General features: G+C 33.9%; 1 protein-coding gene across 1 annotated transcript; it reads left to right on the forward strand.

Moving 5' to 3' along the window:
* Positions 1–6,336: 6,336 nt before the first annotated feature.
* LOC114285127 (putative aquaporin PIP2-5) lies at positions 6,337–9,425 on the forward strand. Its single transcript, XM_028228139.2, has 4 exons — positions 6,337–6,835; positions 8,128–8,423; positions 8,740–8,880; positions 8,992–9,425. Exons 1-4 carry the CDS (start codon positions 6,529–6,531, stop codon positions 9,109–9,111), a joined length of 864 nt encoding a protein of 287 aa, XP_028083940.2. The 5' UTR covers positions 6,337–6,528; the 3' UTR covers positions 9,112–9,425.
* Positions 9,426–14,466: the final 5,041 nt, after the last annotated feature.

A 14,466-nucleotide genomic window follows, 5' to 3' on the forward strand; every position in this document is an offset into this window, starting at 1 on the left:
TCAATATTTACATAAATGTGAGTGTTACACTGATGTCAATATTGTATAAAAAATTTAATAATTTATTTAAAAATTCTAACATTATTCGTTATACTACCTTAAAATTTACGCTGTACAAACTCACTTTTGAAATAATTCCTGAAGTACAAATTTAGGGTACATTTTTCTAGTTGAAGTTTACCATCTCCATTTCATGATTGAAACCTTCATCTAAATACACAAGGTTTATTAAAATTATAATCAATGGACCATAATTTTTTAGTTATTTTACGCCTACTTTGGAAAGGACTAAATGTGTGGGTGATTTTCCGACCACACTGCTCGCTTAGTAATCAGCCGGAGAGCACTGGCAGAATAAATGGCACCTGACTAACCTGCAACAGAAATATAAGAATCCCGCGGTGATTTCGACCACCCGGGGGCACTCCGACGATCAAGTCAGTATATCTCTCAAAGATAAATCAAGTACTAAACTCACAAGCTTGAGTATCAAAAGCATACCTTAGACCCAAAGGGGTGCCTCTCTTTTATAGCCAATACAATCCTAGTCCCAATAGGAGTCTGGCCCTAATGGACTTAGGATTACTGCTAATCTGGGACTCCAAATGGGATTATGATAAACTCTCTAAGAGTCTTATCTTTACCCAAACTGAAGTCTTCTCCCAATCTAGGACTCTTGTCCATATCCAAGTTGAGTTCCCTCTTCATTCTAGGACTCTTGTCCCTTATCCACTTATCTCGGATTCCGATATCTTCGAAGGCAACCTCGGCCTAGCCGAGATGACCTCGGCACAACGACCAAGACACGTGGCACCTCGGCTGACACGTCGACGTCACCTTGCCACGTGTTGGTACTCAGAAAATATATCCCCATAACTGCCCCCTAGGTTCTATTACCTCGGCATTCTGAGGTGATGGAACCTACACTGTTTGTTCATCTGTGCCCTTCTGTCCGAGATCAAACTCGCCGACCTCAAAGTTCCCTGGACTTTACTGTCCACTGGTATCAAGAATCAAGTTTCATGCTTTCCAAGCTGCTTGAAATCACACCTCCTAGCCGAGGTTTTGGTTCCATTAAATCGTAAACTCCAAGAGCTTTGCAACTGCTCCACTCACACTCTCTGGTGAGTTCCCGATTTCCAGTCATCTATTTGACTCCGGCGATTTTCATATCGGCGTTCATTTGGTAGGTTCATAAATTCTTTACTTGCTATTAAGCTCAATCTTTCATAACTCTTCTGAATCTGTTTACTTGCCATCAGTTGCCTTCTATTTTCGTCTGTTTTCAAGTTTTGAATTGTTTGAATGCCTGGCACTGTCCTTGTCATATCCGCTTTCGGTTGCTAGCATCATGTCTGGGTCATTACTTTCTTGTTTTTCACATACTTACTTAGTGCCTGTGTACTTGGCTTTATTCTTGAACTTTGTCGTCTTCTTGACTATTTTTCTCTTTTTTTATTTAATTCTCTAGCTTCTTCTCTTTCTAGCTCTTTTGCTTAAATCCGTCATTTGTTCCAAGCTTTCGAGCTCTGCAATTGTTTTCATTCCTCTCCTCCGGTGAAGTTTACGTTATTCTGTCATCTTCGCATTCGTCGTCAGACTTCGGCAATTCTCATTCCGGCTTCCCTCTTTCTGGTAAGCCACTTTTCCTCCTGGTTTTATTTCTTGTTGCTTTCCAAGAAGCTCTGCTTCATTGTTAACCACCAATTATTGTTTTACCCGTTGTTTGCAAATCATCTTCTTGAATATACACTGTTCACATATTTATTGATTTCTGCCACTGTTCTTGGCTTGACACACCTGTACAATCTTTTTGTCTTGATTTCCTGATAGCTTCATCACCATTTTTGAATTAAAATTACATTCTTGTTTTTGTTTTCTGTGTCTTTTCCCAGAGTTTTGTTTTCAATCCTTGCTTTCAAAACGCCGAGGTGCCAATCGCCGAGAAAAGCTTTGATCAAACTCTTCAGGAGATTGATGCTGAGCTCGTGGCTGAGAAGGCTGCTGAGAAGTTCTTTCCAACTGTCTTCTGGGGGTGAAACACAACCTGTCGCTGATGCCGAGTAGTTTGTTTCTTTCTTGAAATTGATGCCGAGGTAACGGTAGAGAAGCTCCTCCAACTGACTGCCGAGGCTGAACCATCGTCGTCCGTCGAAACAGATCAGTCCGACGTTATTGCTTTCAGTCCCTAGTTCTTTAAGGTCTTCATTTTTGTACTTGCCAACCTTCTCAGCTCTTAACAAGCTAGTTAGTCATCTCGGATGATCATATCTCGGAAACGTCTTTCAGTGTTATCTCGGCAATACCAAACTTGTAAATTGCTACAAATTTCAACAAGTGGTAGACTTCATAATCTTCAGTTACCTCATCTTGTAATTTGCTCAAAAATTTCAACAAGTGTTAACATTCCTTGCTCCTTAATTATCATTCCTTCCCCCTGCACCTTCTCCCCGCCCCCTAATGTGAACATAAGTTGTACTTAGGATCACATTAGGGAAATTGGCTTCGTGTTGTAGTCACAGGCCTGATGTGTTCTGCTTTCACCAATGTATTAAAACTTCTGGTATTTAATGCACCCCCTTTAGACCCTCTTTCTTTTGGCCTTTGCAAATTATCATCGCTGTTTCTTGAAACATTTATTCCTTTCACAATTTTGGTCACCACTTCTGGCGTGCACTTAGTGGTTCTGTTCTAATCAAAACGACGTTTGATTCCGGCGAATCTTTTGCCGACATTTAACTTTGTGCACTCTCAGAATTTCAACAAGTGTTAAACATTATTTCGTTTTAACTTCGGTTTAAGTATCATCTCCGTTGAACTTTTGGTTAAACATAATCTCGGCTTAACTTCGGTTAAGCATCATCTCAGTTTAACTTCGGTTAAACATCATCTCAGTTTAACTTCGGTTAAGCATCACCTCAGTTTTTGAAGTTTTTCCTTTTTTGTTGCTTGTACTCTTGTACTTTTTTGTTTTTTTAGACAATGTAAGTTCTGCATATGGCCGATGTGCCTCCTTGTTCTTGAATGTCTAATGCAACTTTCCTTCTCTGAATGCTTGTGCCTTTGTCTTTTCTTGACTGCCTTTGCATGATTCTATACTTAAAATATTTTGCGTGTCTTTAGTATGCTCTTCCTTCTTTGTGAAACATTCTCGGGGTGACATACCTCGGGTATACAAACTGATGATTTACCTCGGCAATAACTTGTCCTGTAAACTTTGCATAAATTCCAACAGATATAAAACACATACTGTTTTAATTTCAACCTATAAACTTTCCTTAAGTTATAACAAGTGTTAAATAATGATCTACTTGTAAATTGCTATAAATTTCAACAAGTGTTTAAACAATATACTTAGCTTTTATTTCAACCTGTAAATTGCTGTAAATTTCAACGGATGATCATATGTCGGCTTAACGTCATCTTGTAAATTGCTACAAATTTCAACAAGTGTTAAGCATCTTCTTCGGGTTAACCAACTTGTAAATTTCTACAAGTGTTTAAACAATAACCTTGACTTTACTTCGACTTGTAAATTGCTACAAATTTCAACAAGCGAAGAGAAACAGTAATCTCGGCTTAACTTCAACTTGTAAATTGCTACAAATTTCAACAAGTGAAGATAAGGAATCAGCTTAACTCCAACTTGTAAATTGCTACAAATTTCAACAAGTGAAGATAAGGAATAATCTCAGCTTAACTTCGACTTGTAAATTGCTACAAATTTCAACAAGTGAAGATAAGGAATCAGCTTAACTCCAACTTGTAAATTGCTACAAATTTCAACAAGTAAAGATAAGGAATCAGCTTAACTTGAACTTGTAAATTGCTACAAATTTCAACAAGTGAAGATAAGGAATCATCTCGGCTTAACTTCGGTTAAGCATCGTCTCGGTTTAACTTCGGTTAAACATCATCTGGGCTTAACTTCGGTTAAGCATCGTCTCGGTTTAACTTCGGTTAAACATCATCTGGGCTCAACTTCGGTTAAGCATTATCTCGGCTTAACTTCGGTTAAGCATCATATTGGTTTAACCAACTTGTAAATTGTTACAAATTTCAACAAGTGGTAAACGCACTCTTCTTCTCTCTGCCCCCCCCAATGTGAACTTAAAATCCACTTGGGTTCTCATCATACATGTAGCTTCGACCTTGTCGCCGAGGTTTAATTCAAGCTGAGGTTGTCGGCCTTGGTTTCTCTATTGATCTTACTTGGCTCCAACCTGAGTTTGATTTTCGGCCTCGCATCGGCGAGCCGTTTTTCTTTTCTTGTTCCGACGCCTTTGTTCCCGGCATGTCCTCCTCGGCCCTAGCATACTTCTTAATTCTGGCCAACTTTAGTCTGATCTTGTGTGTTTCCTTTTTATCTTCTGCGATCTGAGATCTACTCATTGTGCTCTTCTCTTCTCGGACTCAGGTGCCGAGATCTTATCTTCTGGAATCTTAGATCTGCTCGTCAGGTTGAGCTTTTCTATACTTGAATGTTATCTCCTTGGAAGCGCTCATGCCCTCTGTCTTTGCATCCCTTCTGGAAGGGTCTTCGTTCCTTCGCAGGTATCTATCCTTCTATACCTGAAGGTCATCTTCGTTGTAGTATCCGCATCGATCTGTTGTCTTTGGTGCGTCACCTTCCTGGCCGGCGTCTTTCACTCCGTGACTCTGGTCACGAGTTTCTCTGTTGCGGTTGTCCCCTTCAACGCTGAGGTTGATAGATCTCCCATTCCCAGTAGGAGCGTTGTCTCCAGTTTGATCCTTCTGTTCGTCATTGGCCATCTATTCTTCTTTCTTCCCCACAGACGGCGCCAAATTGTGTGGGTGATTTTCCGACCACACTGCCCGCTTAGTAACCAGCTAGAGAGCACTGACAGAATAGATGACACCTGACTAACCTGCAACAGAAATATAAGAATCCCGCGGTGGTTTCGACCACCCGGGGGCACTCCGACGATCAAGTCAGTATATCTCTCAAAGATCAAGTCAGTATACAATCCTAGTCCCAATAGGAGCCTGGCCCTAATGGACTTAGGATTACTACTAATCTGGGACTCCCAGTGGAATTAGGATAAACTCTCTAAGAGTCTTATCTTTACCCAAACTGAAGTCTTCTCCCAATCTAGGACTCTTGTCCATATCCAAGTTGAGTTCCCTCTTCATGCTAGGACTCTTGTCCCTTATTCGCTTATCTCGGATTCCGATATCTTCGGAGGCAACCTTGGCCTAGCCGAGATGACCTCGGCACAACGACCAAGACACGTGGCACCTTGGCTGACACGTCGGCGTCACCTTGCCACGTGTTGGTATTCAGAAAATATATCCCCACACTAAATAAGTTAATTTTTTTTTTCACTTATTACAAATATAAAAAGTAAAGAGGTGCCATAATTCAAATAAATTAAAAAAATCACTAAACTTATTTATAAGTCACTTTTCAAAAGAAACTTAAATTTGAAAATAATCTTTTTTTTAAAAGTATTTTTAAATTTGAAACAAAGACATGTTTGTGTGACTATTCCACACCATGTTATTATCCTACTCCAAATAAATGGTAAAAATAGTGTCTGTAATAGGAATCTTAAATTAATATGGATGAATTACATTTGTCTTTCTTAAAATTTAGAAAGAAAGGAGGTAAATCTCATTGACAGACTAATACTAACGTAAATTATCTAAAAATATAAAGATAAGTAAGATAAAACATACCTTTTAATATAAAGAAGATAATATAATTTTTTAATTTATAATACAAATTAAAATTTAAAAGAACAAAATTAATAAAATTTACTATATATAATTGAAATATAAAAATGTGAGTCAGAAGGTGGGGGTTGGGTCGGTGAAAGCGAGCTGAATGACCAACAAAAATTAGGTAAATGACAATAGCCTAGTCATATATGGGGCGGCAAATTGAACTACAAATTTCATTTAAAAAAAATAAAAATAAATTATAAATACATCTTTGAAGTTTGCTGAATGTATAGATTATTTTTTGTAATTTAAAAAATTACGAATATTCACTTATCAGAATTTTTTATTTAACAAAATTAATTAAAAAATAAAATTCATAATTGTTCCCATATATAATAATAAAATTATTTAAATTATTAATTGAAATATATTTCTAATATTATTAAAAATTATTAATTGATTTAATAATTTATTAATAAAAAGACGATTTATTATGAAATTAAAAATCTAAATAATAGAATATAATTTCTAAAATTACAAAAAATGATTCGTATTTTAATCAAAATTTAAAGATTATATTTATAATTTATCTAAAATAAAAATACAAAATTAAAAAACCTTTTAAAATTCTATCTCCCACCCCATCCCACCCCACCCAAAAAAAACACCTTTATGCCGTCCACCCATTTCACCCATCTTTCCACTCTCACCACAAACCATACTCTCTCTTTCTATTTATACCCTCCACTCCATCTCTCCACTCTCAACACAAGCCATACTCACTCACTAAACCCCTATTCTCTCTCTCTCTCTCTCTCTGTAGAAAGTTGTATTATATAGATTATGGCGAAGGATATGGGGGTGGCGGAGCAGGGGTCTTACTCCGCCAAGGACTACCAGGATCCGCCACCGGCACCGCTAATCGACGCGGAGGAGCTGACCAAGTGGTCGTTTTACAGGGCTCTGATTGCGGAGTTCATTGCCACGCTTTTGTTCCTTTACATTACGATTTTGACGGTGATTGGTTACAAGAGCCAGGTTGACCCGGTCAAGAATGCTGACCAGTGTGGCGGCGTTGGGATTCTCGGCATAGCTTGGGCTTTTGGTGGCATGATCTTTGTGCTTGTTTACTGCACTGCTGGAATTTCTGGTGGGCAAAAATAAATACTAAAATTACTAAAATACCCATGTTTATTTGCACACACTCCGTAAATATGCATTTTACAATGCTATAGTGTTATGAAAGTTTATTTTTTATTTGCAAAAGCCACTTAGGATGAAAAAAAGTCAAACCCTATCATGTTTTGTTGTCAATGCTGTTCTCGTTTGGCAATAGATTTTTTTAATTAGTTTTTTTTTTTTTTTTTTTTTTTAACGTGAGATTAAAGAGTTTGTTTGTGTTGATTTTTTAATTTTTGTGAGAGGAAAGTAAAATAATTATAGAAAAAAATTAAATAATTATGATTTAAATGTGACGTTTTATTTTATTGATTTTTTAACATATTTTTATCATCCAATTTTTTGTTTGCCAAACAAAGCCATTGTGTTGTTATACATTTTCTTATAAAAAAAAATACATTTTCTTAATAAATTACTTCCTTATCACATAAATCAATTATTATTATTATTATTAGGGTAAATTATACTGACATCCCTGGAGGTTTATATTTATTACAGTTCATCCCCTCACATTTGAAAAATTATACTGACCCTCTTGTTAATTTAATTTTATGTATGATGATTATTACGGCGAAGGAAAGAGCTGTTATGAAACTTTAAACCTTAATGAAACTTTAAACCTCAGGAAGGAAAATGTAATTTTCAAAAGTTAATAAATATAAACCTGAGGGGTGTCAATGTAATTTACCCTTGTTATTATTATTATTATTATTATTATTATTGGTCTAATGGACAATAGATCACTTCCTTCTTAAAGGAGTGACATAACATTCAATTGCTTTGCTTAATTTCATTTTCAGAAATTTTTAAAAATTTAAAACTAATTTGATGCAAAAAAAAAAAAAAAAAAAACTTATCATTTTCATATATGTGTATATATATATTATTTTTTGGGATAAAATAATTTTTAAAATTTTAAAAATATTTTTTTAATTCAATTATAAAAAAAAAAAAAACCAAACAACATAGGATGAGTATTAAAACTTTATATTAAACATAAATTATTATTCAAAATTAATTCCTAAATTGAGCACAAAACAAAGAGAAGGGTGTGCACCTTTATGTGCACATAATAGGCTTTTTGTGAAGGAAGGGGGATGCAATGAGTTATTTCAACTCAAATTCTCTCTTTTTTGTTATTGTTTTTTTTTAAATTTATGATTTTATTAGATGCATTTAGAAAGAAAGAGAATGGGGACATATTAATGTAATTTATTTTTTTTTAAAAATAATAATAATTGTGAAATTAATGTGGGGAAACAGGAGGACACATAAACCCAGCAGTGACATTTGGGCTGTTCTTGGCTCGAAAAGTGTCGCTGATTCGAGCAGTGATGTACATAGTGGCTCAGTGCTTGGGTGCCATATGCGGAGTTGCGCTTGTGAAGGCCTTCCAGAGCTCCTACTACGAAGTCTACGGCGGCGGCGCTAACGAGCTCTCCCCCGGCTACAGCAAGGGCACCGGCTTGGGCGCCGAGATCATCGGAACATTCGTACTCGTCTACACGGTCTTCTCCGCCACCGATCCGAAGAGGAGCGCCAGAGACTCCCATGTCCCTGTAAGCAATCCCCCCACCACCCTTCTCTACACAAATTATATGTTCATTTTTTAAATTTCTAAGTTAATAGATTTAAGTTTGAAATATCTATTTAAAAATTTACATATTTGCCCATACAAATGTCATCTATCTATATACATATTATCTATTTATCCAATTATCCGTCCAAATGTCACAAGGCGCACACCGGTCACAAGCCAATTTGTTAGCGACCACAAAATACATAGGAGTGACTTGTCACCAATTAACTTAAATTTAAGCCATGAATTTAATGTTGTTTTAATAATGTGTGTTGATTTGTGAATTGAAAATGAAGGTATTGGCACCACTTCCAATTGGGTTTACTGTGTTTATGGTTCACCTAGCCACCATTCCGGTCACCGGCACTGGCATCAACCCTGCTAGGAGCCTTGGAGCTGCTGTTATTTACAACCAAGAAAAGGCTTGGCATGACCATGTCAGTAAATATATATCTTCCCTAAAACCCATTTAAATTACATTATTACTTCTCTATATTGTTTTGCTTATCAAATATTCTCTGTTTATTTATTTATTTATTTTTTTGCAGTGGATGTTTTGGGTAGGACCCTTCATTGGTGCAGCCATTGCAGCCTTCTACCACCAGTTCATCTTGAGAGCTGGAGCCATTAAAGCTCTCGGGTCATTCAGGAGCAGCTCCCATGTCTGATTTTTCAGAAAATTAAAAAAAGAGAATAATATTGGAGGGGGGTGCTTGAGTCTGTGATCTGGAAGTCTCTCTCTCTCTCTCTCTCTGCATCACTATTCAAGATTGAAGGGTAGTTGACAGCAATTGAGAACCATGGAAATATAGATGGAAGTCTCCTTAGAAAGGGAAATCTTTTTTTTTGGGTATGCCTTTTGATTGTCTTAGCTGTTAGAAAGGGAAATCTTTTTTTTTTTTTGTATCCCTTTTGATTGTCTTAGCTGTTAGTACTCTCTCCACCTTTGAATCAAAATTTGTGTTGTGATCTGTTTTTGAAATTTCTTTTCCATCCTTCTTTGTACTTATTTATGCTTCCAATTGATATCTAAATTATAATCCATGCTCTCAATTGAAATTTCTTTTACCGTTTTCTCAATTTCCAGGATAAGTCTTTAGTTTAAAAAAAATCAAAATAAAAAAAGTTTAGAAAACGACTGAGAAAAGCCAACTTTAAGCTGGTAACAAAGGACAAGTTTATAATATTCTATTGTATACTTGATGAATCAGTTATGTTATGCCTACAAAAAGAATTTTATAAAATAAAACACAGATGTGACTTAAATATTTTGCATCTATTATAATGAATATTTTATTTGTGTTTAAAAAAAACATTATAAAAGGAGATGAAGGACCCATTGTCTGGCCATATCCATGTAATTCAAAGGCGTGCATAAGAGGCATGAGTAAAATGCTTGAATTCAAATAATTGGGATTCACCTTTTGTTTTTACTTTTCAATAAAAAGTTTTCCGGAAGAACAAAAGTGATAGCCAATTATTTATTTGATTAGGTAAGTTAAACTTTCACTAAGACTAACAAGCTGGTCCGAAATTAAGGCTCTGTTTGGAAGGATTTTCAAATCCTGATTTTTCCCACACATTGAAACATCATGTTTAGATAGAGTTTTGGAACTAGTTTTTCACAACAAACACTAAACTCTACAAAAAACTCTGTAAAACGCGATTTTTGTTTTTTTTTTTTTTTTTTTTTTTTTTAAATTTGGCCTAACCGGTCGTCCCACCAGATGTCCTACCAGACATCCCACCGGTCGGTTGACCAGAACAATATAAATTTTTATTTTTATTTTTATTTTTGCAATTGATATGTTAATTTTTATATATTTGAAAAAAAATATTTTTCAAATTTTTTAAAATTTTTTATGTGCTTTAATAGAATTTTGAATTGTATGTTTGATTATGAGTCGTAAGTTTTTATATCAAATATCAAATGTCATTTTAAAAATTTCCCACTCAATTCAAAACTCTTTTTAAAACTATTTTCAAAACTTTTTCACCAAAAAAATTTTTCACACTCAAATCATAATTCCAAAACTCACAAACTCAAAATACAACTCATACTCTCAAATCATAATTACAAAGATTTACCAAACGCAACCTAAGTTTTTTTTGGTTGTGAAATCTATCTAATCATCGATACTACATTAGAGATACATAAAATAGGAAAATTTAGTCATAATCTTCTAGGTCTAACATATTAGTGTGTAAATGACAGTTTAAAATGTTTTATTTTCTAACCCTTCATGAAGGATAAATTAATATTTTATTTTTTTTATTTTTCTAAACAATCTTATTCTAAATATATATGTCAGAGATTTGAATCAAATCTATAAATAATTGATGTTGAAATTTTGTCTAATGATTATTATTGGCCATTGTTCAATGATCAAATCTAAATCACAAGGAATAAATTTTCCTTTAAGAATTAAAGTGAAGACTATTCTTTAGACCAAATTTAAAGTGGAGACTATTCTTTATCCCTAAAAGCATTAAAGTGGAGACTATTCTTTAGACCAAATTTAAAGTTCAGGATATCTACTATGCGTTTGCTGATTTCCTCCACTATCTGCAACAGATTAGGGATATCTAGCTTCTTCCTAGGGAATATTTTTTTTTTTATGATTTGTTAGCTGAGTCTTGTTTGCTCCTTTTTTTTTTTTTTTTCAATTGGTGATTTGAATTGTTATTTGTTGATTGTTATTCATTATTGTTGATTTGTTTGTGAACTTATAGTGAAATAACTTGTAAAACTTCTTTCAGTTCATACTTTATTTATTTGTTTATTTTTTAATTTTATTGATGTCCTATTCAAGAAGACAGTAAAATATTACTCTAATAATCAGTAACATTACATTTTATTGTAAATCAAAGTAAAATGTTACTGTTAATAGAATAAAATGTTACTTTCATGTTAATTTTGACATTAATTTTTTTTTTTAAAGAATTTCATAGCCAACCTAACTTTTATTTAATAGAACTTGATGAGAGAATTCTAAAAATACTAATTTTATTAAAAATCGACATCTAAATCAAAAGTTATATCATTTTAAAATTTAAAATATTAAATTACTCACTAAGAGTATTTTGATAATAATGGTGTGTTGGACTTTTTCATGATTTTTTTTTTTTTTTTTTTTTGTTTTTAATACATTAAATTTTTATTATAAAAAAACTTTGACTAAATTTTCCTTAAAAGTATGATCACAAAAATTAGATACAACTTCAAGTCAAATTTTATGAATCTCACATAATTCTATGATAAATTTTTATATTCCCAATTATTTGCTTCTATTGCAAAAATATAATAAATATAATATTATTGTGCTTAGATTCTGGACAGCTAGAAATCTACCAATTATTAATGCTTGACCTGCAAGGAAAGAAAAGGTAGTCTTTTAGTCTCCCACCAAGACTTGACACCAATAATGCTTGCTTTGGCTAGATTTCAATCCTATGTATCATTATCCCCCAGAATCTGAGGCCCAATTACTTGCATCTTCAGTTGCACCAAAAATTTCAATTTCACCAAATATGCCATTGCCAACCTAAGAATTTTCATCTCTATCTTTTGAGAAACCCTTAAAATGCATTTTTTTTGTCCCACACCCATGGGAGAGGTTTGATAGAATATTTGATAATTCATTTGAGATTTATAACATTTTCCAAACTTTTAATCAACACTCGTGTATTGAATTAGATGATTTGAGCAGAGGAAAAATATATTTTTGGTGATGAAAGACCAAAATCAATAACTATCTCTAGTGAATTGGTACCAAAATGAATCAAGAATTGAGAATGAGATAGGAATCGAATGGAATGAGTTGGTTTTGAAAGGTTTACAATAATTAATCTCGCTAGAAAGACTTCAATTTAGAACTTAGTTATTAGAGGATATGACTTCTTATTAGAAGGATCATTGGTTTAGTAGTTAAAATTTTACTTATCAATAGTGCGTTTGAACTTAAGACATTCACTTTGTGCAAATAATGTCAAATGTTAAGTTCTCTCTGTTCTTAATCTGCAAATTTCTTAATAAAATTCTCTGTTTTCTGTTTTAAAAATATAAAATTAAAACTTAAAACCACATTAATTCCATAGACTCCAAAATGTCATTTAATAGATGGATCCACTAGGAGCACCAATGAATGAGATACAGCACGTGACCAAAGTTGATGGGCTTCCTTTGGTTTTTAATTGGCCCATAGACCCAAAGCTTTCAGACCCAAAAGCCCAGCCCATAGATCGCCCCCTACACATTTGGGGTCACCCAGGGCCCAGATCATCCTTTAGATTAAACCAATTTTTCCATTGATGAAAATCACACATCAAAATTGATGAAAACCACAAAAATTTCGTGAATAAAATGTTTATTCTTATTTTTTATTTTACTTTTTAAGTATATCTAAAAATCAAAAACAGTTAATTAAAATATGAAAAAATATATATATTTTAAGTACAAAAAACATTTTAAAAAAAAATTAAATCAAACAAGTAAACTGATGATTGTTGTCTATTGTTCATGTAGCATGCCTCTGCTGGCACGGTAACCAAAAAACAAAAAGAAAAAAGGAAAAAGAAAAAAAAAAAAACAGCTCTAAAGCAGTGATGGAACTACTTCAAGCAGAAGCAACAGAGAAATTATTATGAAAATTTAAGGCAAGTAGTACTTCCTCAGAACATTAGAAGCCCATAAATACGACATACATAGCAACAGAGAGAATTTCACATAATACATCAACCACACACACAAACACAAGTATCTCTTGTTAAGCAACAAAAAAATGGCACCTATCTCCACATTCTTGTTCTGCTTCCTCTCTTACATTTCTTTCCTATCAACTCCTCAGCCACTTCTGTCCTACAACTTTGGTCATCAAAATGCATGGGAAACCTTACATCCATATCATCCCTACCTGATATGATGTGAACAACTTTTCTTGTGCCACACAAGTGTCCTTTTTTTTTTCAAGGCAGCGCTCTGTGGATCCGTTCTTGCAGAATAAATCTCAAATACTTGCAAATCAATCGCTTGGAAGACACCCGTGAGAATTGAACTTTAGATATCAGAGTTCATGCTTCGCCACTTAACCGCTATGTTACTACCTATTCTTTGGTGTTGTTTGGTGAAGCTTCTGGGCCTGCTTATATTTTTTTTGTTTGTTTTGGAAGTATGTAACGGAGTATTTGGTACAACTTCTGCTTCTAGTTTGTGAGGCAAAAATAACTTTACAAAGCTGAAAAATGCTTATTATGAAATGTTGAAGGAATGCTTTTAGTTTTTGGTTTTTGATTTTTGATTATCAACTTTCAACGTGCAAGAAGTTGCACCAGAGAGGCCTATTGTTTGCTTGTATGTGTTTAGTCATTTTGGAAGTTGTAGGCTTTGGTTTGTAGTTAAGTGCTCTTGATTTTTGATATTAAGGATTGCAATATTCTCAGTTGTTCAACCAAATCATAATTTGTTTTAAACCTTAGATGCTCACATTTTGAATACATTTGCAGCATTGGAGAGGAGGTGAAGTGGGCGGCAGAGAAGCTATTAGTTAGTCTGAGCAGAATGAGAATTGAATTTGGTTATATATTTTCTGTTAAAAATATATATAACCAAAACTTAAAAACAACATTAGTACCATAGACTCCAATTTGTCATTTTTATAGGTGGATCGACTAGGAGCACCTATGAATGAGATTAAGCACCTGACCAATAGACTAAGCTTGCAGTCCCAAAAGCCCAGCCCATAGATAGTGCCTTACACATATTGAGTCACTCAGGGCTCAGTCATCCTTAGCTTAAACCAATTTTCCATAGACGAAAATCACTCATCAATACAAAATTGATGAAAACCAATTTTCCTCAAAAATCTAGCGAATAAAAAGAAGTTTTTTTTTTTTTTTGTAAATTTAAAATGTATGAAAAAATATTTTTATCTAAAAAATTAGTTTATTCTCCATATAGGCGTGTGTGACTTTCACAATTGGTTAACTTTAAATGGTAAAATTGACTGAGTGTGTTTAGTGCTGAA

This window comes from Camellia sinensis, chromosome 1 (assembly GCF_055761805.1).
Source record: "Camellia sinensis isolate YWXY chromosome 1, ASM5576180v1, whole genome shotgun sequence".
Lineage (NCBI taxonomy): Eukaryota > Viridiplantae > Streptophyta > Magnoliopsida > Ericales > Theaceae > Camellia > Camellia sinensis.

What these genes read in the sequence shown, in the direction of transcription:
- LOC114285127 (XM_028228139.2), top strand. Translation starts at nt 6,529, where the DNA reads ATGGCGAAGGATATGGGGGTGGCGGAGCAGGGGTCTTACTCCGCCAAG. An exon ending in CTGCACTGCTGGAATTTCTG is followed by an intron (nt 6,836 to 8,127) that starts GTGGGCAAAAAT and finishes GTGGGGAAACAG; the next exon opens with GAGGACACATAAACCCAGCA. An exon ending in CCAGAGACTCCCATGTCCCT is followed by an intron (nt 8,424 to 8,739) that starts GTAAGCAATCCC and finishes TTGAAAATGAAG; the next exon opens with GTATTGGCACCACTTCCAAT.